This window comes from Cololabis saira, chromosome 9 (assembly GCF_033807715.1).
Source record: "Cololabis saira isolate AMF1-May2022 chromosome 9, fColSai1.1, whole genome shotgun sequence".
Lineage (NCBI taxonomy): Eukaryota > Metazoa > Chordata > Actinopteri > Beloniformes > Belonidae > Cololabis > Cololabis saira.
The window spans coordinates 13,936,845-13,960,909 of NC_084595.1; the positions used below are offsets into that span (position 1 = coordinate 13,936,845).

Below are 24,065 nucleotides of genomic sequence, written 5' to 3' on the forward strand. Positions count from 1 at the left end.
GGGAGGCTGAGAAGTGTAATCCCCCTATAGTTGGAGCACACTCTCCGGTCCCCCTTTTAAAAAGAGGGACCACCACCCCGGTTTGCCACTCCAGCGGTACTGTCCCCTTCCTCCATGCAATGTTGCGTGTCAACCAAGACAGCCCTACGACATCCAGAGACTTGAGGTACTCAGGGCGGATCTCATCCACCCCCGGTGCCACTGAGGACCTTACGAACCACCTCAGTGACCTCGGCTTGGGTGATGGATGAACATGCCCCAGAGTCCCCACTCTCTGCTTCCTCAATGGAAGGCATGTCAGTCGGGTTGAGGAGATCCTCGAAGTATTCCTTCCACCGTCCGACGATGTCCCCAGTCGAGGTCAACAGCTCCCCACCTGCACCGTAAACGGTGCCGGCAGAGTACAACAACCCATTTCATTAAAAGAAGAAAAAGCTCAAAAACGATAAAGATCAAAGACTGAACAATGAAAAGTATAGAAAACAGTTTCACTTGAGGATCGTCATTATTTTGACTCAGTTTCTCTCCAACTTACTACTACTACTACTACTACTACTACTACTACTACTGTCATTTAGCAGACGCTTTTATCCACAGCGACTTACATCTGAGAGAACAACACAATCAACAAATCACATAAGAAGGTCCACCATGGATAAGTGCCGGTCAGACTGCAAACTTAAAGCAGATCGTAGTCCACCATGGCTTCCATCTTTGCCACAGCAGCCCTAAGCTCAACAAATCAACAATGTTGCCCAAGTGCAGTAAAAAGTACCCCATACTTGAGACTGTTACACAAATGTAATGTATGAGATCACCTTGCAGCAATACACTATATCATGCAGACATGTGTTTACAATGCACAGACATATAGTTTAGCTATAGTTTTCTTACTGCTGGTCTACAAAGCACTGAATGGTCTTGGACCAAAATACATGGTTGATCTGTTAGTTCCTATGAAGCTCCCAGACCCCTTAGGTCTTCTGGATCTGGTTTGTTGTGGTTCCCAAGAACCAGAACCAAGCAAGATGAGGCAGCGTTCAGTTATTCTGCTCCTCACCAATGGAACAAACTTCCTGTAGACCTGAGGTCTGCTCCAACTGTCAGCTCATTTAAATCAGGCCTAAAAACATTACTGTTTACTGAAACGTACTCTTAAATAAAATACTTACCTGCTGGACTCTACTGGCCTTATTTTTTAACAACTTGTGCTTTTTATTATTTTACCTATTTTCTTATCATTTGATTTGTTATTTACTGTTTAATTGTGCCTTGCTGCTTTTAATGTTGATGTAAAGCACTTTGAATTACCTTGTGTTGAATTTTGCAATACAAATAAACTTGCCTTGCCTTGCCTTAACTGCTCGGTAGGCTGCTGTGTGACCGGTGCAATGGCAAAAGTCCAACAATGTACATACATACACACATACACACACATAGCCACACACATACATACACACACATAGCCACACAGATACATACACACACATAGCCACACACATACATACACACACATAGCCACACAGATAAATACACACATACACACACATAGCCAAACACACACACACACACACACACACACACACACACACACACAAACACACACACACACACACACACACACACATAGCCTCCCCCCCCCCCGAAAAAAATTGGGTTTGTATGTGTATATATATGTATGTTTATGCGTATGGGTGCGTATGTATATGTATATGTATATATATATATTAAATATAGTAACAATGCACATATACTGTATATGCCTTAGGTTCTTACCAGCATCGTAATAGGCAAGGCAAGGCAAGTTTATTTATATTGCACAATTCAACACAAGGTAATTCAAAGTGCTTTACATTGACATTAAAAGCGGCAAGACATAATTAGACAGTAAATAACAAATAAGATTGAATAAAATTATGAATAAGATGATAAGAAAAGAAGTAAAATAATAAAAAGCACAAGCGGTTAAAAATAAGGGCAGTATAGTCCAGCAGGTAAGTATTTAATTTAAGAGTACGCTTCGGTAAACAGTAATGTTTTTAGGCCCGTATTAACCATTAATATGTGTGCAGACAAGGTAAAAAAAAAAAGAAAAAAAGTCCAACAATGTGTATAGTTCCATACTTCAACTGCACTCCTTCTCCAACCTCAGAAAATACTTCAGACCTTGTTTGAAATGCAAATGACCCGGGGCATAAATAATATTTTTGTTTGTATAAAAAGCCCAAAGCTGTTTATGTTCTGAGTGCATTTAGCCAGAATGAGCGTTGAGTCTCCCCCTCATGAGCAGTAAACAGCATCTGCTGATCTTCTAGAAACACAGTAATAACTAAAGTCTTAAGAGAGTCATAACAATCTTCCTGAGATATTGAAAGATGTTTGGATGAATACGTGAACAGACAAAGACTCCTCCAGGAGTATCACCGGGCAGCCTATCACAAGCTACAGAACATAAAATAAGAGTGTTATTCATGCTACCTGTCTTCATTCTGAAAGGTCTGGTCCCCCAGCAGCAGGTCCCTGAAACGGTAGCGAGGTGGAAGAGGAGGTACCTCTGTTTCCAAATCCGCTAACTTCAGAGATGAGATATCTAAAATAACACCGGAGTTGCTGCTGTTGTTCTTCTGGAGGGTCTCAGAGGAAGACCTGAAAACAGAGAGAGAGAGCAGCATGTGCTTGTCTCAACGGTGGTGATATTTTTATTACAGTAACTTGACAAGAAATACACTGTAACATGAAAGCAGCACAGAGAAACCTTTCCAAAAATGCCCTAGGTTAGAGGACTGCACCAGTAGAAAATAACTATTAGGACACTGTCCAAATGTTCACCTTGTTAGGTTTTCTCTTCTGTCATTACTTTCACAAGCCTCTTATTCATCTCTGATTGGACGTCCACTCGAGAGCCTTGAGAGCTAGTTTAATCACTGATGATGTGCGACATAAAGCAATAATCAGCTACTGCCAAGGTAGACTGTGATGTCGTCTGTATTTTTACCAATAGTAAGGCTTAGAGTCCACGAGAAGCAGACAATACTACCTGAAAATCACCAAATATTCCTTCAAATGAAATCAATTGTTCTGCTTTAACATGTCTCATATTGTTTGTATACGTAATGAATAAGTGACTGAAAAATCAAGAAATGTAAATGTGTCAAGTAATCTTGATTTAGAGGGAACTGTGATACAGTATATATTCAGTTTATTACATAAAGAATGTTACCTGTCACAATGGGAACTCGATGGGCGGCGTGGAGGACTCATGACTGCCTCTTTCGGGGAATTTGAGAGATGAATTAGAGAATATGGAAGAAAAAAAACAGGAAAGATGAAGATGCTTATTAAAAATTCATGTATTTAAGATTAGGGAAGAATTATACAACTTAACAACTGAATCGTACACAGTTTTGCGGGCTGTCTTGGGCTGCTTGCCTTTGAACGTAAAAGGATAATGACACACTTAAATATAAATCAGCAGTGTTTAGTGCATAGTCTGGTAATGTGGAACGTAGCACTACTGCTGCACAGTCAGTCACCTATTAACTGTACAGACTTTATGTTTATCACTGGCACAATAACATACATTTTAATTTGTGCAGACATGGCGAGGAAGAATCCCTCCATCAAAGAGATGCTAATCACATTTTCTGCTCAGGGAAGAAAATTCAGAGAAGGAAACCATTTCAGAAAGAGGACACAGACACTTTTCAATCAGGTTTAATATAACAAGACTGATTAATGTGTGCATACTTGAGAAAATCGACAATGAACTTTCTTCACAGATAATATTGGACGTGCAGTTGCAGCATCAATGAGTCCTGTTGAAATGATGCTCATTTCCTGCATAGTCGTCAATAGAGGAAATAAGTGGGTGATTAGAAACTATGTACATGTGTGTTGTGTGTGCCTGTGTGGTCATCGTAGCCCTCTGTGAGCAGCCTTAAGTGGGATAATGGCACAAGGAGAAATGCTCTCCTCCCATTTGTGAGAGGGATCAAGGACGGCAGAGGAAGGAAAGAAAGAGAACAGAAAATGAGGATGTTTGAGAGAAAAAATAAATTAAAAAAACGATATGGTGGACATAGAAGAGACAAACAATATTCAAAATGTGGCCAGTTCTTAAGGGGAAAAGGGACGTTAGACAGAGTAATTCAAGTTAAATACACTTTCTCCCCCCCAGCTGTGGAGGACCCAACCTTTGGGGGCTCATGTAATGGCTAAAGCAAAGCAACAACAAAAATAGTGAACAGAGTTGCCCCGGGTAGAGACCGGCTCCTCTCAACATTGGCATGTTTACAATCTCTGTGCACACAGGAACAAAGTCAAGGATTTCCAATCAAAGGAGACAGTCCAACTCCCGAGAATGAGAAGTAAAATGCCTTTTGTGGTGAACCCTCAGGTCTGAGTGGGTTGGCGGAAAATGAAATGGATTCAGCACAGCGAAAAACAATTGGAGCGGACAAAAGTATGAGCAGGGAAGACATGAAGCTGGTCTCTTAATAAATGAGAGGAAAGAAAATAAAGCAACAATCAACGCTAACATTTAAGATCTTTAAGAGCTGCCTTCACCATCAGAGGTACATCTGCACTGTATTCATCATCTGCATTTGAAGAGGGGTTACTGTAATCTCTGAAACTAGGCCATGGAATTTAACAAGTGAATAATTCACTCAGTCCACAGAGATGTATTTGCATGGTGCAATCACATTGAAGGAATGTCTTTTTTGTCTTTTTTCTGTTGAAATAGTCAAAAACACAAGTATGATACTGATGAGCAAGAATATTTATACTAAAGTTGTACAAACCAGATGTGATGGGTGAAACATCACTGTGGAAGCAGTGCGTATGCCTTAGAGTGAAACATAGCTAATAAATTACAAACTCACTCAATAGTGATGGTATGTTGAGCTGCATTTTGTAATAACGGTGCATTTTGTAATAACGGTGCATTTTGTAATAAATGTCCAAAATGTAATAACTATGTCATTTCATTGTGTAATAAAGCCGCATTTTGTAATAAACTACCCCAACGCATTTTGTAATACATTTTGCCCCATTATGTAATAAGTTACTACATTTTGAGAGGATTATTACAAAATGCACTTGCAACTTTTTTATTCTCTAGAAAATGCAATAACAATTCTAAAGCATAGTTTATTTGTTTGTTATTGGCCTATATATATAATATAATTCCAAACTTCAAATAGGCAACTAAAGTTACATTTGGAGTAGTATACATAGATTTATTGGGCTACATAGCTCTAAGGAAAATTGCATAAAAAGCAACAAAAGTCACTCTTGTATAAATTCATTGTTAAACAAACAACGATAATAGGTATTATTACATAATGCACCATGTTATTACATTTCCTAGAAAATAAAAAAAGTTGCAAGTGCATTTTATAATAATCTTCTCAAAATGCAATAACTTATTACATAATGAGGCAAAATGGATTACAAAATGGGGCAGTTTATTACAAAATGCGGCTTTATTCATTATGAAATGAAAAAGTTATTACATTTTGGACGTTTATTACAAAATGCACCGTTAAATGCGGCTCAACATGGTATGAATGTCATGGGTCGTGTTGACCTTGTTTACCTGGCTGCGTTCCCGTTTCCGAAGTCCCGTCATGGTGAACAAAGGTTTAGTTTAACCTGCTCGGGCTGCACAAACCCCGCTGAGAGAGGAGGATGTTTCCCATCAGGGACTCGCTGCTCGACCTCCGTCCTCATCTGAAAGTGGGAGGGGAGTCGGCCCAGCCCGAGCCCAGACTCCTGGCCATGCTGACCCTTTACATCTGAAACATGAGCCCTCCCGACGCACCTGCCGCACACCTGGCCGCTGATTCAAATCTCCGCGCATGCGCTCTTAAACCGCCGACAGGTAGACCTCACCGTCGCCTAGCAACAACTTTGTTTTTGCTATGCCACTCTCGACGAACTCCATCACTCCACTAAAGGACTGTGCACGCTATCCTAACGCTGTCGGAGTCCTCTCTACCCGTGGGATATTTTCAGCGTGAGGTGTTTGCAGCAGCTTTTACATAACAGCCGCATCAGCATCAGCACCGCCTCTCCTCCTGCGACGACGTCCTCGTTACTGACACCGGCATCTTAGACGGTGTCCTGGTGTCTCCCCGTGGCAGCATCAGCACCACTCATCCTTCCCCCGGAGGAAGCTGGAGGAAGCTGGCGCTTCTCAGGCTCAAGTCACCACCGGTGTCTCGCCATCTACTGGACAACTTGGAAAAGATTCCCTGTCTGTCTGTTCGGGAAAGCTGGCGACGAAGAGGGGGTTTCTTGTTTGGTAAAGGATGCGGTGATTGACATGTGTAGCTATCCAGTGTAGCTACTATAATATTAAAGTCCTCATGAGAGTTATCTGGTGGCAAGTTGTGGAAAGTGCGTATTTATACAGTAACTGCTTGTGTGGCGTAAGGAGAAAAAGTTGTATTGTCCTCTTAAAACAACAGGTTTCAAATGATAAATTATTCATTTATTTATTTCCCCCTGATTATGTAATATCCATCATTGGTTTTGGAGTATAACACTGTACATGCAAAGTATTGGCAACTCAAAATCCATATAGCCTATTGCGACATATCTATATATCGGTGATGATCTTGTCTTAAAACGTACCTGCTGCAACAGCTCTTTCTTCTGCCGCTTGTCTCACAATGGTCCCCCTCAAATTGAAGAAAATATTCATTCTGCTCGGAGAGACGGGGAACACCGCTGTCCTGGAATAAACCTCGTCGCTCTGTCGTCCTCGGCTCTCCGCAGCTCAGCCTGATCCTCCAGGGGAAAGAGCTCCGAGCGTCATCACGGTGAAGCCCACACAGCCACTCACGCGTTCCCATGCCAGGGACCCCAGCTCCATTACCCGCGCATCTCGCAATCGAGCTGGATTCCCACAGCCTTATTTTCCAGCTCTCGATCACATATGCAGACAGTAGGCAGCACAATGCGCGAAGATTTAAAGACAAAGTATGACGCAAGTTTTTGTTTTCAGTAGGCTAACTGATGAAGGTCATTTACAGAAACACACAATTACAAAAACTCACATCAAGCAATTCACTCACATAATGTAATTATGTAAATGTATTTTTTTTAAGAATTCAAGGTTGGTTCAACTTTCAAAAGGTTGTTTTATTCATTTTGGGTTTCATTGAGTTACACATTTTTAAGCTCATCTGGCTGAAACTTGTTTGAAGTTGCAACTTTTCCTCTTCTTCTTCGTGAAATCGATATAAGGCTTATTTGTTGCTCATTTTACTGATCGTGGGGCTCACATGGTACACCTTAGGCCAACGATGAATAGATGCCTTACATTATTGCAAAAAACAAGTGGACATCAACATTTAAAAATAGTTAGTAGCATTATGATATTCTAGTGGGCCTTCAAAATAAAAGTATGACAATATAAATGGGCCTTATTTGAGCTCTTTAAAAACTGAGTATACTTCTCTCCTGTACTTTCAAATTCAACACTTGTCATTCTGAAAACTTCCTTTACTAGATACCTACTTATTTGTTATGGTCATCTTCATCTAATCTCTTTCCCTCATACTGTATAGTTGTCACTAAGCATTAAAATGGAAATGCTTTCATCTAAACTCGTCATATTCAACATTTTCCTGGTCTAATGTACCATGTATCTTAGCCTGTTCCAAATTAAATCTGTTTATAGATCAAATGCAGCTTGAAATCTATGTTGCATTCATTCTTCAGAGCCAAATTAAATCAATATTGTAAGTCTATCAAGTATATCAAATTTCCTTTTGAATAAAATGCAGCTTGAAATATATTTTTTCACTGTTTCCTCTCAATAACTGAAGTCTATTTTGTGAAAGAGAGAGAGAGATATAAAAATACACATCGTTTTAATGGAAAGCCAGTAGCCCATAATGTACATTTAGTGCACGCAGTCATTTTGCAGCACCGTTTGTGAGCTTTGGATGCTGCTGTGTCTCATTTTGTGGGGAACTCTTCAGTGACAAGGCCATCCTCTATGTCCCAACGTGTCCTAAACCCTGCGTCCATTGGGCTATTACCCTCACACTTGTTTCCTGTTCATGTATCAGTGCTTATTCATACAAGTGTTGTTGAGTCTCAGCACAGCACAGCCACTCTCCCGCCTGGATGCTTGCTCTTCATGCTCCCATAGTGTCTAAAAACAGATTGAGAGGGAAACGGGCTCAGACAGTGAAGTACTTAGATTCAGAAAGCAGCCCAGCGGCGTATATATAAAATATAGGAGCGTTACATGAGCTTGCTGCATGAATCACATAGGGATGTATTTATCTGCCTGCAAGCAACAGTCTGCAATCACTTCATCCTGTGCAATTTCACACTAAATATAGTACTTAATAATTTAAAACAACAATATGTGACACCAAGAATTGTTTATGTTATACAACTCGCTGTGGGGTTGTTTAAACTTTAATGCACTGTATATTTAGTTATTCACCTTATGTTTTGTACATTTATCATGTCTTTAATAACCTATGAAATGGTTCCATCTTAATTAATTTAGCTTCATACCTCTGGATTACCATCGGATATATGGGAGAAATAAATAACTCTTTAGTTGATAGCTTATTTTCTGCTTAAAACATCATAGCTTCATCAGTGTGTTTTAATGGTTTAAAGGTTACAGTTTTAGTGGAAACATAAAGCTGAATGACGTTACACTGGATTTGGTTTTACCTCCATGAGTTTGTTTCAGAGCTGTAAACTTCTACTGTTTTAAGACTGGTGAGTCCATCATGTCCCCCGACAGCCAGCAGCACACCGTTGAAGACGACAAGAGACATCTGAGACGTGGTGAGGATGAGAGAGGGGATTTTAATAAGCAGATGATCACATTTTATCTCTTTTTATTTATATTGAAAATGTATTTCTCCATTAATGAGGTAAGCAATCAGACTGCACAACCACGAGCCCCCCGTGAGGGATAAAGCAGAGTTTTAGTATGCAGTATTAATGCTACTAATATGGATTTCACTTTAATCAGTGTTCAGTACACCATTTCAGTCCACAGTGGAAAGTTTCAAGTACCGGTATAATGCTCTCCTAAAGAAGACTCTTCATCTAAATTGCCTGTAGCATAGAGCTTTTTTTCTTTATTCATGACATTATTATGAAATACATTTGAGCAACACCAGGCTTCTTACTTTATAAGTATAAATGGTAGTTGTGTTGCGTTCCACCATTTCTAACCAATAAGCAAAAAGCATGACTGTTAAGTCTCCTCTGTATCCTCAGTTGCTCCCGTTGAGGAAATACCCCTTGATCATTAACGTCTGTGTCATTTCAACTTTCTTGCATTATACTGTGGGGCAAAAATGTATTTAGTCAGCCACCAATTGTGCAAGTTCTCCCACTTAAAAAGATGAGAGAGGCCTCTAATTTTCATCATAGGTACACTTCAACTATAAGAGACAGAATGGGGGGAAAGAATTCAGGAAATTGTAGACCTGCACCAGGCTGGGAAGACTGAATCTGCAATAGGTAGCAGCTTGGTGTGAAGAAATCAACTGTGGGAGCAATTATTAGAAAATGGAAGACATACAAGACCACTGATAATCTCCCTCCATCTGGGGCTCCACACAAAATCTCACCCTGTGGGGTAAAAATGATCACAAGAACGGTGAGTAAAGATCCCAGAACCACACAGGGACCTAGTGAATGACCTGCAGAGCTGGGACCAAAGTAACAAAAGAACCATGAGTAACACACTACGATCAGGGACTCAGATCCTGCAGTGCCAGACGTGTCTCCCTGCTGAAGCCAGTACAGTCCAGGCACGTCTGAAGTTTGCTAGAGAGCATTTGGATGATGCAGAAGAGGATTGGGAGAATGTTATATGGTCAGATGAAACCAAATCAGAACGTTTTGGTGGAAACACAACTTGTCGTGTTTGAAGGAGAAAGAAAGCTGAGTTGCATCCAAAGAACACCATACCTACTGTGAAGCATGGGGGTGGAAACATCATGCTCTGGGGACATTTTTCTGCAAAGGGACCAGGACGACTGATCCGTGTAAAGGAAAGAATGAATGAGGCCATGTACAGTATGGTGAGATTTTGAGTGCAAACCTCCTTCCATCAGCAGGAGCATTGGATATCAAACGTGGCTGGGTCTTTCAGCATGACAATGGTCCAAACACATCGCCCGGGCAACGAAGGAGTGGCTTCGTAAGAAACATTTCAAGGTCCTGGAGTGGCCTAGCCAGTCTCCAGATCTCAACCCCATAGAGAATCTTTGGAGGGAGTTGAAAGTCCATGTTGCCCAGCAGCAGCCCCAAAACATCACTGCTCTAGAGGAGATCTGCATGGAGGAATGGGCCGAAATACCAGCAACAGTGTGTGAAAACCTTGTGAAAACGTACAGAAAAAGTTTGACTTCTGTCATTGCCAACAAAAGGTATATAACAAAGTATTGAGATGAACTTTTGTTATTGACCAAATACGTATTTTCCACTATAATTTGAAAATACATTCTTTAAAAATCAGACAATGTGATTTTCTGGATTTTTCTTAAAATAATTTGGTCTCTCATAGTTGAGATATACCTGTGATGAAAATTACAGGCCTCCCTTATCTTTTTAAGTGGGAGAAATCAGATGTGACAGCTTTCATAAGGCTGGTCTTTTACTCACATCGTCTCTTTTGTTCCTCATGCATTTCACAGGCGTCCACTTCATGGTGTCAGGATCAAACCTCTCAGCAGCGCAGAGCTCCAGGTTGAGCTCGTCTCTCCCCCCGGCTACATAAATATGCCCCAAGTACACGGTGCAGCCACCACGCTCCCTGGGACTGAGCATGTGGGCGCATATCGACCAGGTACCATTCACGGGGCTGTACCTCTCCACTGGGAACATTCAGAGGTAGAATGAGTTAGACAAACACACACACACACATATATATATATATATATATATATATATATATATATATATATATATATACATATATATATATATATATATATATATATATATATATAATGTTTGTGTTTAACTGATACAGTACAAGCACTTCATCTAAAATCACCCCAAACCAAACAAAGTTCCTAAGAATCAGTTCCATTTTTGGCTATTTTTCTAATAAAGCAACATGCAACATTCCAGAAATAATATAGCTTTTAGCTATGTTTGCAGTTGTGGACTGTCAACTGGATAGGAACCAAAAAAAGGTTGTGGGAATTTTACTGGCACGGACTTCTCACAGACCGAAATATTTAGTGACCGGTTGCAGCAAAACATGGAGTCATTATTTATCTTGGGGGGGTCAGTGGGCTGCAGAGTGTGTTTGTGGGAGTGTGTGGATGTGCATGTTCAAGTGTGTGTGGGAAGCACAGATTAAGAAGTCGACTTTGTGGTGCCTCTTAAATCTTGACACATCTTAAAAAAGGGACATTCTTATTTTATTTACCGGTAATTTATTGATTTTTTTTTTTTTTTTAACGATGGTTAAAACATGACTGCATTTAAGATTCTAAAGCAAAAAATCAATAATCGTGTTTCATTTATTACCCTTTATATCGTACTGCTTTGCATCATTTAGAAAAAAAAAATTAGAGTATTAAATAGAAACGTGACATTCTTTAGTATTGTTTTTATAGATGAATGGTATTTTGGTTGCTGTTTTGTGTCAGATAGTCATTTATTTGAAAAGAATTCTCCCACCTGAGCTCAGAGTGTTTTCCCCGTCATTCCCACCGATCACATACAAGTGACCCTGCAGCACAGCCGCCGTCGCTCTGGTTCTTCTGGTCAGCATGGGCACCTGTTTACTCCAGGTGTTCATTTTTGGATCATACCTGCACAAGTTTAATAAATAACACGTCAGTGGAATCACAGCTCATCTAATATAAAACCGCACATCCAGATGAGTTGATGGAGACGTCAAGGTTGTAAAGTAGGAGCAGAACAGAGAGGAAGGAGGAGGATGATAAACATCTCCTCCGCTGGTCGTCACAGGGAACGAGCTTGGAGCAGTGATGAGGACACATGTTGAATGTCAAGAATTATGTTTAACTGAGACTGCATAAGTACATGATTTTAAGTGTCTTAATGGTCTCGGGCCTTCTTATTTATTTGATCTGTTTTTAAATTATGAGCCCTCGCGGACCCTGAGGTCCTCTGGTACCGGCCTTTTAATTGTTCCTAAAGTAAACTTTAAAGTAAACTTTTGGCGAGACCTTGTGTCATGTGTAGGTCATTTGTGCAATAATGTGGACATTTGTGCAATAGGTTCAGTCGGGCTCTGCAATAATGTGTAGGTTTTCTTGTGTAGGTCATTTGTGCAATAATGTGGACATCTGAGAAATAAGGTCAGTCGGGCTCTGTGCAATAATTCTTTCTTCTACTCAGGGGTATTGTGTAATAGGTTTTCTGGGAACTGGGAGTGGGAATTGATGTGTGTTAACTGTAGTATGGTTTGATTGTATATCTGGGTAAAGACTTCGGGGTATATGTTTATTGGAGTGTGATTGTCGCCTGTGCCTCTCGTGTCCAAGACAAATTTCTCCTAAGGGAGACAATAAAGATTCATCTTATCTTATCTTATCTTATCTTATCTTATCTTATCTTATCTTATCTTACCTCGTTCCACTACTACGGTCCTCACCTGTGGAACAACCCAGCAAAGAACAGGGCCGAAGAGAATGTTAACATTTTAAAAAAGAAACTCAAGACCTGGGTGGTTTAGTTTATAACTGAATTGTATTTATTTTATTAGTGTGGTTTAATTCATTTTTTATCTAGTGATTATTATTTTAACTACTTATTTTTCAATTCTTTATTATGTACTTATTCTTTTATATGAACTTTTTAGGTTTACTGTATTTTAATGTTTTATTACTTTTTGAAACATTAATTCCAGAGCTTTTTCCTCATGCGGATCTTCCTAACGGTGGTGATGCCCTCATGAGTCTTTGGTGGGGGGGCTCCTGGTGTGGATGGATCCCCAAGATATCGTTCCTCACCTCAGCGTCAAGCCAGGTATTTATTTATTTATATTTATGATGTTTATGATTCTGATTTAATGTGTATGTGAGGTGGGGGGGGGTATTAAAGTGAAGATGTGTGTGAAAATGACCAGATGTGTGTTTCTAACCTTGACCGTGTGAGTTTTTCTAGGTTAAATATTGATTTTATTATATAAAGCACTTTGCATTACTATTTTATGAAAATAAATAGATGCTTTATAAATAAAGTTTGATTTGAATTGATCTGATTTGATTATTGACTGTTCTGCACCAGGTTTCCAAACAGAAATGGAAGACAATGAAGCAGATCATTCACAGATCAGGCGTCCAAAATCAAGGAAAAAGTGTTTTTAGTGGGTGGATTGTGGAGATAATAATAAAGAACTGTGCAACGTTAATGAGGCGTCTTCAGCAGAGAGCGTGGTGGAAGGTATGGCACCTGATTATGTAGGACTTAAACTGTACTTGTGTTTCAGTACCTCTCCACGGTGCTCAAGGCCGTGATGCCATCATGTCCTCCTATAGCGTACAGGTATCCATCCATCGTGGCAAGACACATGCCGCTGCGGGGGCTGCTCAAGGGGGCTACATCTGCACTCCAGCTGTCTGAGTCGGGGCTGTACCTGCCATTATGGAAATCAGAGTGGGGGGGGGGGGGCAGTGTATCAGCTGCAGAGGTAACACAAGCTTCTAGTAAGAACAAAGACTTAGATAGTCACAATAAAGAAGATATTTTTACAAAAAATGTGTAATTTTGAATACTATTTGCGTGGGTTTGCAGACAGACAAGTTAAGTGTTTGTATTGACATCTGTGTGGACATCTGCCGGAGTGCTTCCTCTTAACTGGATGGCTATTAAAGTTGTTCTCTCTCTATTCAGGGCTGTTATCTGGAAACAAACATCACACGGAGGTCTTCCTAACTGCTTCTGGAAAAAGCAATGAAATGAGAACAGCAATGAAAATACTCCTCAGAGAGTTGTTGCAATCAGGTAACCACGGTGAAAGCTCGCTGTTTCAGGCTGTTAAGAGCTGCCTGGCGTCTAGCAGGTCCACCCCAATCAGGAGGGCTCACAACAGAATGCTGTTAGAATTTATTGAAGAGGTTAAACGCAGTGAAAATTGGAAGCTAATAGTGTGATGCGTATTTGCTAATGATTAACTTGGGAGAGACATGTCTTTTGCAAATTGGTATGAAGGGGGGGGGGGGGGGGGTAGGGTGGTACACCATGTGACAGGCTGTGGTTTGGCCTGTGGTTCTCCTCCTCATCCAGACCTCAACACTTCTAGGGAGGTAGTGCTCACTGCACCCTCTCTCCCTGTGGGGGGGCACAGGGCCCCCTTTTCCTGGTGGGATTGTCCACAGGGGACGACTATCCTCAGTGTTGACCTGACAGGGCGGGAACCAGTCCTCATATAAAGGTGCGAGGGGCCTTTGGGGAGCTGTCTTGAAACCAGTCGTCGAACAAGAGGTCGAACCAGAGGTTCAGTCAGAGGTCGAACCAGACGTCACTACCAGAGCAACATCCGAAATGAGCGGATGAAAGAACAGCTTATGACGTTACAGACGTCCGACCCAGAGGGGTCCTGGAGGCAGAGCCGTCTGGGAGATTTGCGAGGCCCTGTGCGAAATGGCCGGGGGGGGCCCTCACGCGTGAGCGTAGTGAGCGCGCGCGAAATTTTGGGGTTTTTCGAAAAACCCAAAAACCCAAAAATATTTGGGTTTTTTGGGTCGGATCGGGTGTGTTATCTATATGCACAATTTTAACTCTCCAATTAGCAAAATACTGGATACCTTCCCCTGCCTCATCATCATTTGACTTGCCTCGACGCGGGGCCCCACGGCTGCTTGAGACCCAATCGGATCTGTGATTTTTCTAACAAATTTATCAAACGAGCCTTTCAGAGAGGCATTAAACTCTTCCATTTTCTTTAGTTTTTATCTTTTTTCATCCTCTGATGGAAATTTCCTGAATCTGTCTCGTTCTCTCGACATTGTGTGACAGTTTGTTCCAACTCCACCCGTCTGGATCAGAGCACCTTGTGTCTGCGCTTGGTCTGACGCAGTTGTATTGACCAACAGACACGCACATCATTGCACATACATTTATTGATATGCACAGACTAGTACACATTTAGGTATGTAATGGAACGTGACTGTTGATATTTATAAGGGAAAAAAGAAAGAAAAAAAAACGAAAAAAAAAAAAAATATATATATTTTTTTCAAAAACGGCCCATAGCGCGAGGCCCCTTGGGGCGCGAGGCCCCGTGCGGTCGCACGGTTCGCACACCCCTTGCGGCGGCTCTGCCTGGAGGGGCTACTGCCTGGGAACGGGTCAGTATCTCCCAGGTAGCTATAGAGGAGGTGGATTACTAGAGATCAGAGATAAGTGGCAGGAAAGGGAAGGATTCATGGACATGTTAGCTGCACTGACACATTGTCGGAAGCCAGCGTAAGACTTGCTTGGAACCAAATTTAGTAATTAGCACCAAACACAGAAACAAGATGATGAAAGTGGGAATGAGGCAAGACATATATAGTATGATCTGCTGGACAGATACAGGCAGGGAACAAGGTGGTGAAGAAATATATCAAACAAACGGCTTTCTAAAAAAAAAATAGAAAAGAAAAAAGCATTCCAGCCATCGTCCTGGAAACAACCTCCATCAATACATATGATGAAGTCGCTGGAGTAGAAAAGCCACAGTAGTGCAGTGTGTATGTTTGTGTGCGTGTGTATGTTTGTGTGCATACGCACACATGAGGAAGACTTTTCCTACTAGGAACTTGAAAACCCCATTAGTACATTAGCAGGGGTTTTGGCAATCTATTGTTCATGAGCAAGGTGACTTCTGGTGAGTTTTCTTTTCCTTTTTTTTACTAAAGCTGAGCTTTTTAGGGACGTAAACAAAAAAACAAACAGAAACTGCCCCCCCCCCCACTATAATTAGTACACAAAGTAGAAGTTGTCTTCTTGTTTTGGTTGTTTTCATGACAAGATACTCTCTTGTAATTTTAAAATGGCTGTCAGAGGAAGTCACACAATGTCGAAGGCTTTTAGTCGGCACGATCACATCAGTCCACACCTCTGATTCAGTAACGTGGATATTAGATCTGGAGGTGTTACAGATTGTTCACTTTCACTTAATTCCCGTAGCGTAACATGTTAACTCCCTGAATGGTAAAAAAGATCAGGATTTACTGCAAAGATTAGATTAACATCACTGAGTTAGAACAAAGAGCAAAAATAACTTGCAGTTGAATTAGATTTCTTCTTTTCTTTGTTTTATGTCCTCATTGCACACGTACAAGTACACACATACATTGGTGTGACACTGCGTTGTGGGACAAGTGTATGAAGGTATGAAACTTATAGAGTTATGTATAGAGACTTATAGAGAGTATCGCCTATAGCCTGCACAGCCAATCGTACACCAAAAGCTCCTATGGGAGATTTTGAGCCAAAGATCTGGACAGTGGTCTCTAGGCTCGTGTGTAGAGCTGGGTCTTCATTAAAACAGTCCACTGAATCAGCATTTCTAAAAAGCTGATCCAAAGGGTGGAAGCCAGGACAGCAACACATATGATCAATGTTTATACAACGTCTATACATGTTTTTTCCAAAGCCTGTGATGGGCTGGTGATCTGTCCAGGGTGTACCCGCCTTCTGCCCAAAGAGAGCTTGGATAGGTTCCAGCTGATCCATGTGACCCTATATTGGAATATGGATGGATGGATAGTATAGATGGATGTATGGATGGATGGTATAAATGGATGGATGGATAGCTGGATGGATGGTATAGATGGATGGATGGTATGGATGGATGGATAGCTGGATGGATGGTTTAGATGGATGGATGGATGGATGGATGGATGGTATGGATGCAGAGCCGCCTGGGAGATTTGCGAGGCCCTGTGCGAAATGGCCGGGGGGGGCCCTCGAAATTTTGGGGTTTTTCGGGTCGGATCGGGTGTCTATATGCGCTATTTTAACTCTCCAATTAGCAAAATACTGGATACCTTCCCCTGCCTCATCATCATTTGGCTGGCCTTGACGCGGGGCCCCACGGCTGCTCGGTGATTTTTGTAACAAATTTATCAAACAAGCCTTTCAGAGAGGCATTAAACTCTTCCATTTTCTTTAGTTTTTTTCTTTTTTCATCCCCTGATGCAAATTTCCTGAATCTATCGCGTTCTCTCGACATTGTGTGACAGTTTGTTCCAACTCCACCTGTCTGGATCAGAGCAGCTTGTGTCTGCGCTTGGTCTGACGCAGTTGTATTGAACAACAGACACGTGCAAAATTGCACATATATTTATTGATATGCACAGACTAGTACACATTTAGGTCTGTAATGGAACGTGACTCTTGATATTTATAAGGGAAAAAATGAAAAAAAAAATTTGAAAAAAAAAAAACGGCCCATAGCGCGAGGCCCCGTGCGGTCGCACGGTTCGCACACCCCTTGCGGCGGCCCTGGATGGATGGATGGTATAGATGGATGGATGGATGGTATGGATGGATGGATAGCTGGATGGATGGTATAGATGGATGGATGGATGTTTTCCAACTTCAAATGATTTAAAGGGAACCCTGCGTATTAAGACATGTAGGTCTTAAAAGATAAATGTTGGTATCAATTATAACAATGTGATATAAAAAACCTTTTTGATGTCTTCGTTTTTATAAAATTTGAAAATATAATTTAACTCGTAGGTCGCCATTGTTGTTTACACCGCAATGCATTCTGGGTAGTGACGTCACACGGTTGCACCTGCTGGCCCCCGTACACTGTTTTGACTGTTCAACGAGATAATCCAGAGGATAAACATGTCATCTGTTCAGCCATTTCAATTTGAACCCGAGCACAAGGTCAATGAGGAAGACAACACTGACAACATATCTCAAAACGAGCCAAATGAAGACCAAAAAAGACGAGATGAGGCGAGAGTGGGCCAAAATCCCAGCAACTGCGTCTCAATGCAAACAGAGGAGGAGAGCGTTTGCTGTCAAGAGCTCTTGTTTTTGTCAGCAGCTGTTCACTTTAAGCTATTATGTGATAAAACGTATTCCAATATCAATAATTTTGGAGATTATTAGCATCCACCGCTGTCCTATGCTTTATAAATCATTAGGACAGGTGGCGCCGCCAGGATTCAATTTCGTAATAGGCACAGAAACAGTCCGTCCACTGCTCTATTTCAGAGTCTCACTCGGCCTGAATATTACACTATCCATTAGGGAGAGGATAGGTTGGTTGGCTATTCAGTGTTCAATAAGTATTTCAAAGATCTTTTTTCCTCAAACAAAACTTTGCAGTGACAAATTGGATAAAGTGCGCACGGCGCACTACACATGGTGACATTATTATGCGCACCTCCACACAGATGCAAACATGGTGTCAGCGCATCAGAAACACAGATGAAAACACAACTAAACATTAAAGGTGATGGCGCATCCAGAAACGAATGAAAACACGTCTTAACAGGTGGCATCGCAACAGAAACCCATATGAAAATGCAGCTAAAAACATTAAGGTGACGGCGCACCTACAAAAAAGTAAAAAAATAAATAAAAAAAATACAGCACCATAAAGCATGAACTATAAAAACACCATAAAACTCAGATAGACTAACCGACCACACGTTTCACCTAGCAGATAGCTGATGCTACAATAAAAACCCCAGCCAGATCTGGCGTCATTAAATTAAATAAAGATGTTCTTGCCTATTTGACGCGAAGTCTGCGCCTCCCGTTTCGTCAAACTCCCGGGCCAGTCCCCTCAGCCTCTGGTCTGTCATCAAACGGTGGACCCAGCACGTACCAAAAATAAATCCTTCAAAAAAAGGGTATGCACAGTGCGTACAGGATTCCGGCTGCTGCGCCGCTGCATTATATACAGTTTAATGCACTGGTAATATGCGCAAGACTTGATCTTCGTAAAGATATTACAAAGGGTTATTATATTAGAAATAGACAACCAGAAACCAGTTCATGATTTATAGTCATCCAAATGCTCTCGTTAGACCAGTGAAAAAATACTCATATTTTAGGTCACTTATGGCACTTTTCCACAAGTACCTACTCAGCCCAACTCGACTCGCCTTGCCTCGTCTCGACTCGACTTGCCCTCATTTCTTTTCCACACCCGGATCAGAAGTAGGCGGGTTGAAGCGAAGCTGCTGTGACGTACTCGATAGTGCGACACAAACGAAGAAGTAAGACGCCAAAGACGGAGAACATGGATGAAATGATATATCTGCTGCTTGTTCTGTGGATTGTATTCAATATAAAATTAAAACAACGGAGGGAGAGAAGGCTTCAAGCAGTGAGGCGAAACACCATTGAGAAGCACAGGAGAGTGCTCGAAGCCATACAGTCCTACCAGGCTGATTGGTCAAACTCCTGACCAATCAGTGGCATGTAGTGTGATGACGTCAGATACAGCCCGACTCAGCCTGACTCAGCCTGACTCAACCCTCGGCAGAATAGATACATAAAAAGTATTTACTCGGCACGGCTACACCCCTAGTGGAAAAGCGCCAAACTGAGGTGAGGCGAATCGAGTTGGGCTGAGCAGTTACTAGTGGAAAAGTGCCATTGTTGTAACAGTTCCTTCAAAAAGTAAGAACTGGCAAACATTTTGGAAAGAATAACGTTTTTAGTTTGCTTCAGATTTTGCACTTGCATCCTCCACATTCATTCATGTTTGAGGCTGATAAACATTTTGACGACATGTACTAGAGCTCCCATTTCTAGGCCATGTCTTGCCCTTCAAGGGATCATGTGAAAGCATGCCGTTACCTACATAACCATCGTAACTTAGCAGCAAGGTTACGACATGACACGTACAGTATGTTACAGCTACGTGACCTCGTCCCTCACAGGTCGACCGTTAGCAATCCTCTGGAAGCATGAGCGTGTCAGTTGGGCAGATGTCCTTCATTAAGAGATGACTGGTATTTAAAGCATCAGCTCAGGTCCAATGTGCCTAATTTCAGCTTCTCACAATATAATAACTGGTGTTGGGTGGTGACCTGTCAGACCGGGTACCATGATATCAACTTATAGTCTCTCATGGAGACACGGATTAACTGGGACATGAAAGTGTGCGAGTGCATCAGTTAAGAGGCTGATGTGAGGTGTTAAGACTGAGATAGATCAAAGTGATCTAGCATCTAAAGTCATTTAGTGTGAACTCTTATAATAAAACAAATGATTGGTAAATGAAAACCAACTTGAATAAATATGTTTTGACAGCTGTCCTCCACCTCCCACCTCTCCACGCTGCTGTAACGCCGGACGTGATCTTCCCCACCAACAGTGTAGATCCTGCCGTCCAGCGTGCCGGCAGCCACGCTGCCTCGATGCTTGACCATGCTGGCGGCTGCTCTCCACTCGTTGTACTCAGGGCAGAACCGCTCCACCAGACAGGAAGGGTCCTCGCGGGTCCATCCACCAACTACCAAAACACGGGGTGGAATACCATATTTAAAAATATTTTTTTTATCATTTAGCCCACTTTGGAGCCCATGATAGCGATACATATTTTAGATAATGCACCTGAAGTCTCACAACAACGGCCCAGAGCTGCTCTGACCGGTTACTAATATACTTTATAGAAATTATTCGAAGAAAAAGCCGTCCGCAGCTGTCTTTGTGAGGTTTTGACCCACAGGGATTTTTCTTCAGCATTCAGTGCCCACTTGTGCTCGGCTTAAGAGCTTTTTTATGCTTTCCCACTTATCACTTGAAGAGCGTCCTTTATTGTGTTGGCCACAGATGTATACTTTAGATGTTCTGTCGGTCCAAAAAGGCACTCCCTTTCTCAGAGACAGTGCCAGAAAGCCAAGCATTAATTATTAACGGGAGATCCCCTTTAGCACATGTCCTGTCTAGAACAGATTGGGCCAATTACTGCAAAAAATGACCACAGTAGTCTCTGGATACTAGATGTGGAGAGCGCACTGCGCAGCCTTAATTGGGCCGAGTCAGAAGGACAAACAGATGCACACATTTAATGAGCACTGCACAGCAATATTTCAGCCTCCAACTCCCCCGTGTAATTGGATCAGTCTTTGGGTCCTTTTTGGAGCCGGCCGGGCCATTGTAACGCAGCCGTATGCTTCTGGGGAACAGAGTGGTAGCATCACAATGAGGCTGATGTTATATTCACCCCATACATCCGTTTGAGTGTGGGGTCATGTTTTGAATGCAGGCTGGAGATTGTTTGGACTGACTTGGATGTAAGGAATGAAATGGATGTTCCCCTGGGGAAAGACTGTTTCTCAGGGGTTAAAAGGTTAGCATCGGGGTAAAGGTTAGAATATCCTCATCAATGAAGATCTGATGTCCAAGGAGATCATGTGTGTAACTTTCCCTCGAGACAGCAAAATATTAAACGCCTCCTTTATCCCCACAGCCATCAGACTTTATAATAACCAACTGTAGCCACCCGAGTGCAATAACATGTCTCTTTGAAAGTGCAATAACCTTTGCCGGCTAAATACCTCACGTTTTTTTGCACATGTAAATATTATCCGTTTTTTTGTGTTTACTATTTTTTCCCTTGTACATTGCTAATTTTTCTACATTTTATATTGCTCTTTTTTTTATTATTTAGCTATTTATTGGTTATTTCTATTTACATTTTTTGTATAAACCGTTGAGCGTGTGTGTGTCTGGCTACTGCACGATTGAATTTCTCCTCTGGGAGAGTGGATGTGGAAGAGTTGTATCAACACAGAAACATTATCAGATAGCATTAAATGAAGCTCCACTTGTGTTTTCACACTAAGGGCCCAATTTACTAAGATCCTAAATAAAGAGTACTAAATTGCGTGTGCACTGAAAAAGTTTGCGCGTGCTGTTTGCGTGTGGTGTGCGGGTGATCAACTAAGATTGCGTGCGCAATTGATAACAGGCGCAAACAGCAGTATTTAAATGAGGTGTTGCGTGTCTTAAGGTTTGCGAGCGCAAACTTGCGCCATGGAGAGTGGATGGAAAGCACAGTCACAAGTCACAAGCGCAAAATGAAATTTGACGAGTTGGAGTTAGAAATATTAGTGGAAGAGGCAAATAAACACATTCATGAACTACAGCAAAGAAATTTAAACATTACCAAAAGAAACGCAATATCGGAGAAAACCTGCGATAGAATAAATGCAGTTGGTAACACAAAAAACGGAAAAACGTCTGGTTTTTCATATTTCAATTTTAGGCACAGATTAAAAATACGAAATAGAAAAACGGGCCACAGGACTGAATTTGATTTTAATATTGAATTGGTCGGGTTTGCGTGACCCGGCGGTGCTCGGCATGATCTGAGGAGAAAAAGACAATCAGACACAGAGCTGGAGAGCGCTTTGATTCATCTATTTATGAGTTAAGTTTTTATTCAGATGTCCACAGTATATTGCAAATATTATATATTATATAGCAAACACTGACAGTAAATGTGTGACAGACGGGACCATCATATGGCCGTCGATTTAACGCAGAACCGTAATTCAGGCGAAGCTGCAGTCTCTGCGCTGATCCTGACACAGCGGGTCGGAGCGGATTTGGTCATGATGTTTAACCTGTGTTTTGTGATTAATAAGCACAGGTTTTAATTAAATGTAATTTACGAAGGATGATTTCACGTTCAATAAGATAAGTAATCAATAAAATACAAAGTTTGGCACAAGGGCTTGGCCTGCTTGTGGGCGAGTGGAGGGGGGCACATTAAAAGAAGGTGGCAAGATATAAGGCGGAGAACTAAAGAAAAAGTGGCCTTTAATAAAACTTGTGCAACCATTTTTAAAATAGCATGCAGCAGAATAAAGACTCTCTCTCTGCGTATTCTTTGATTTTGGATGTCGCCTCCTTGCCACAATAACGGCAGCAGCAGATTAGCACCTTCCTTTCGAACGTATTAAATACAGACGCAATCACAATACGCGCAATTACTTTCAGGCTTGGTAAATCTCATTGCGCGTGGTAAATGGAGCAATTTGCATTTTCCCCTCCCAGTATTTAGGATTTCTGCCGGGTACGCCCCATATTGATTATTCATCAGGGCAAAAGTACTAAATGGATTGCGTGTGCAATTTTGCGCATTTCAGAGACGCAGTCGTCTTTGCACGCCGTTAGTAGATCAGCTTGCACATTGGTTTGCGGGTGCTGTCAAGTTTGCACACGTTTTAACACACGCAAACCTTTAGTAAATCAGGCCCTAAATGTAGTAGCTGTTGTGTTCATAAGGAAAAGCTGATGATGGAATCGGCCTTTCTGGTGTAGACTGACCTATGAACATCGTGTCGTTGTGGTGAACGAGTCGCGTGCGAGGGGAGGGCGGGGTTGACCCCCGTCCGCTCTCTCTTATCAGCATCTGGCAGGGTCTTGGTTCCTCGACGGCCGCTCTGTGACACACAACAAACAAAACACAAATGGCAGCAATTGAAAAGCTCTTTCTCTGGAATAAATCCAGCATTTTCAAACACTAGCAGCCCTCAGGAACACATTTACTGCCTGAATCGTGATGCAACGTTGATGAATCAGTTTACGTGACACTCGACAAGTCTCCCAGACAACGTTATAAAAGGCTCTGAATCCGGATCCACATCCTTACCCCTGTTCATTGTACACTCCCATGTCTTATCTCCTCAGCTGGCTCAGGGTCTGCACTAGTCCCACTTCCTTTTCCCAGCAGCACCTTTGTTTCAGTCGGTGCTTCTGCAGCTTATCAGGAGACGCGCTGTGTTCCCAGCTGTCTCTCTTCAGCTCTGGCTGTCAAGACGTTCAGGCTCATTGCTCCACCGAGTAAAACCTCCTCCACGCAGCACCACCCGACACACCCACGCAAGCTTCCCCAGTGATTCAGCCTCCATCCCCGCACTTTGAAACCCAAGACTGATTCCACACACCCTGAAACAGAACCAGCTTCACCTGTCGTTCCAGAGGATTCGTTAGCAGGCGCTCAGCTTTGGGCTCAGATGTTTCATAAGTTACGTTCATGCCGGGTTTTCTTCTGAACCAGCATTAGTTCTCTCACGTATTCTTGTAAAGTCTTTCTCCAGCTTTTC

General features: G+C 41.9%; 2 protein-coding genes across 2 annotated transcripts in view; both read right to left on the minus strand.

Annotated features, from left to right (window-relative positions):
- Positions 1-6,923, minus strand: part of kcnt1b (potassium sodium-activated channel subfamily T member 1b) — a 96,607-nt gene extending 89,684 nt beyond the window's left edge. The window contains exons 1-3 of the mRNA XM_061730523.1: positions 6,640-6,923; positions 3,221-3,269; positions 2,479-2,646 (exon numbers count right to left, since the gene is read on the minus strand). Of these exons, the coding sequence (XP_061586507.1) occupies positions 2,479-2,646; positions 3,221-3,269; positions 6,640-6,709 (287 nt within the window). The 5' untranslated portion in view covers positions 6,710-6,923. The remainder of the gene's footprint in view (positions 1-2,478; positions 2,647-3,220; positions 3,270-6,639) is intronic.
- A 225-nt stretch (positions 6,924-7,148) lies between these two features.
- On the minus strand, positions 7,149-23,797 carry si:ch73-29c22.1 (kelch-like protein 20). The gene is made up of 8 exons (XM_061729853.1): positions 23,612-23,797; positions 23,287-23,402; positions 20,278-20,461; positions 13,475-13,618; positions 11,692-11,825; positions 10,663-10,874; positions 8,710-8,816; positions 7,149-8,170 (listed from the first exon to the last, which is right to left on the minus strand). Exons 1-8 carry the CDS (start codon positions 23,632-23,634, stop codon positions 8,113-8,115), a joined length of 978 nt encoding a protein of 325 aa, XP_061585837.1. The 5' UTR covers positions 23,635-23,797; the 3' UTR covers positions 7,149-8,112.
- Positions 23,798-24,065: the final 268 nt, after the last annotated feature.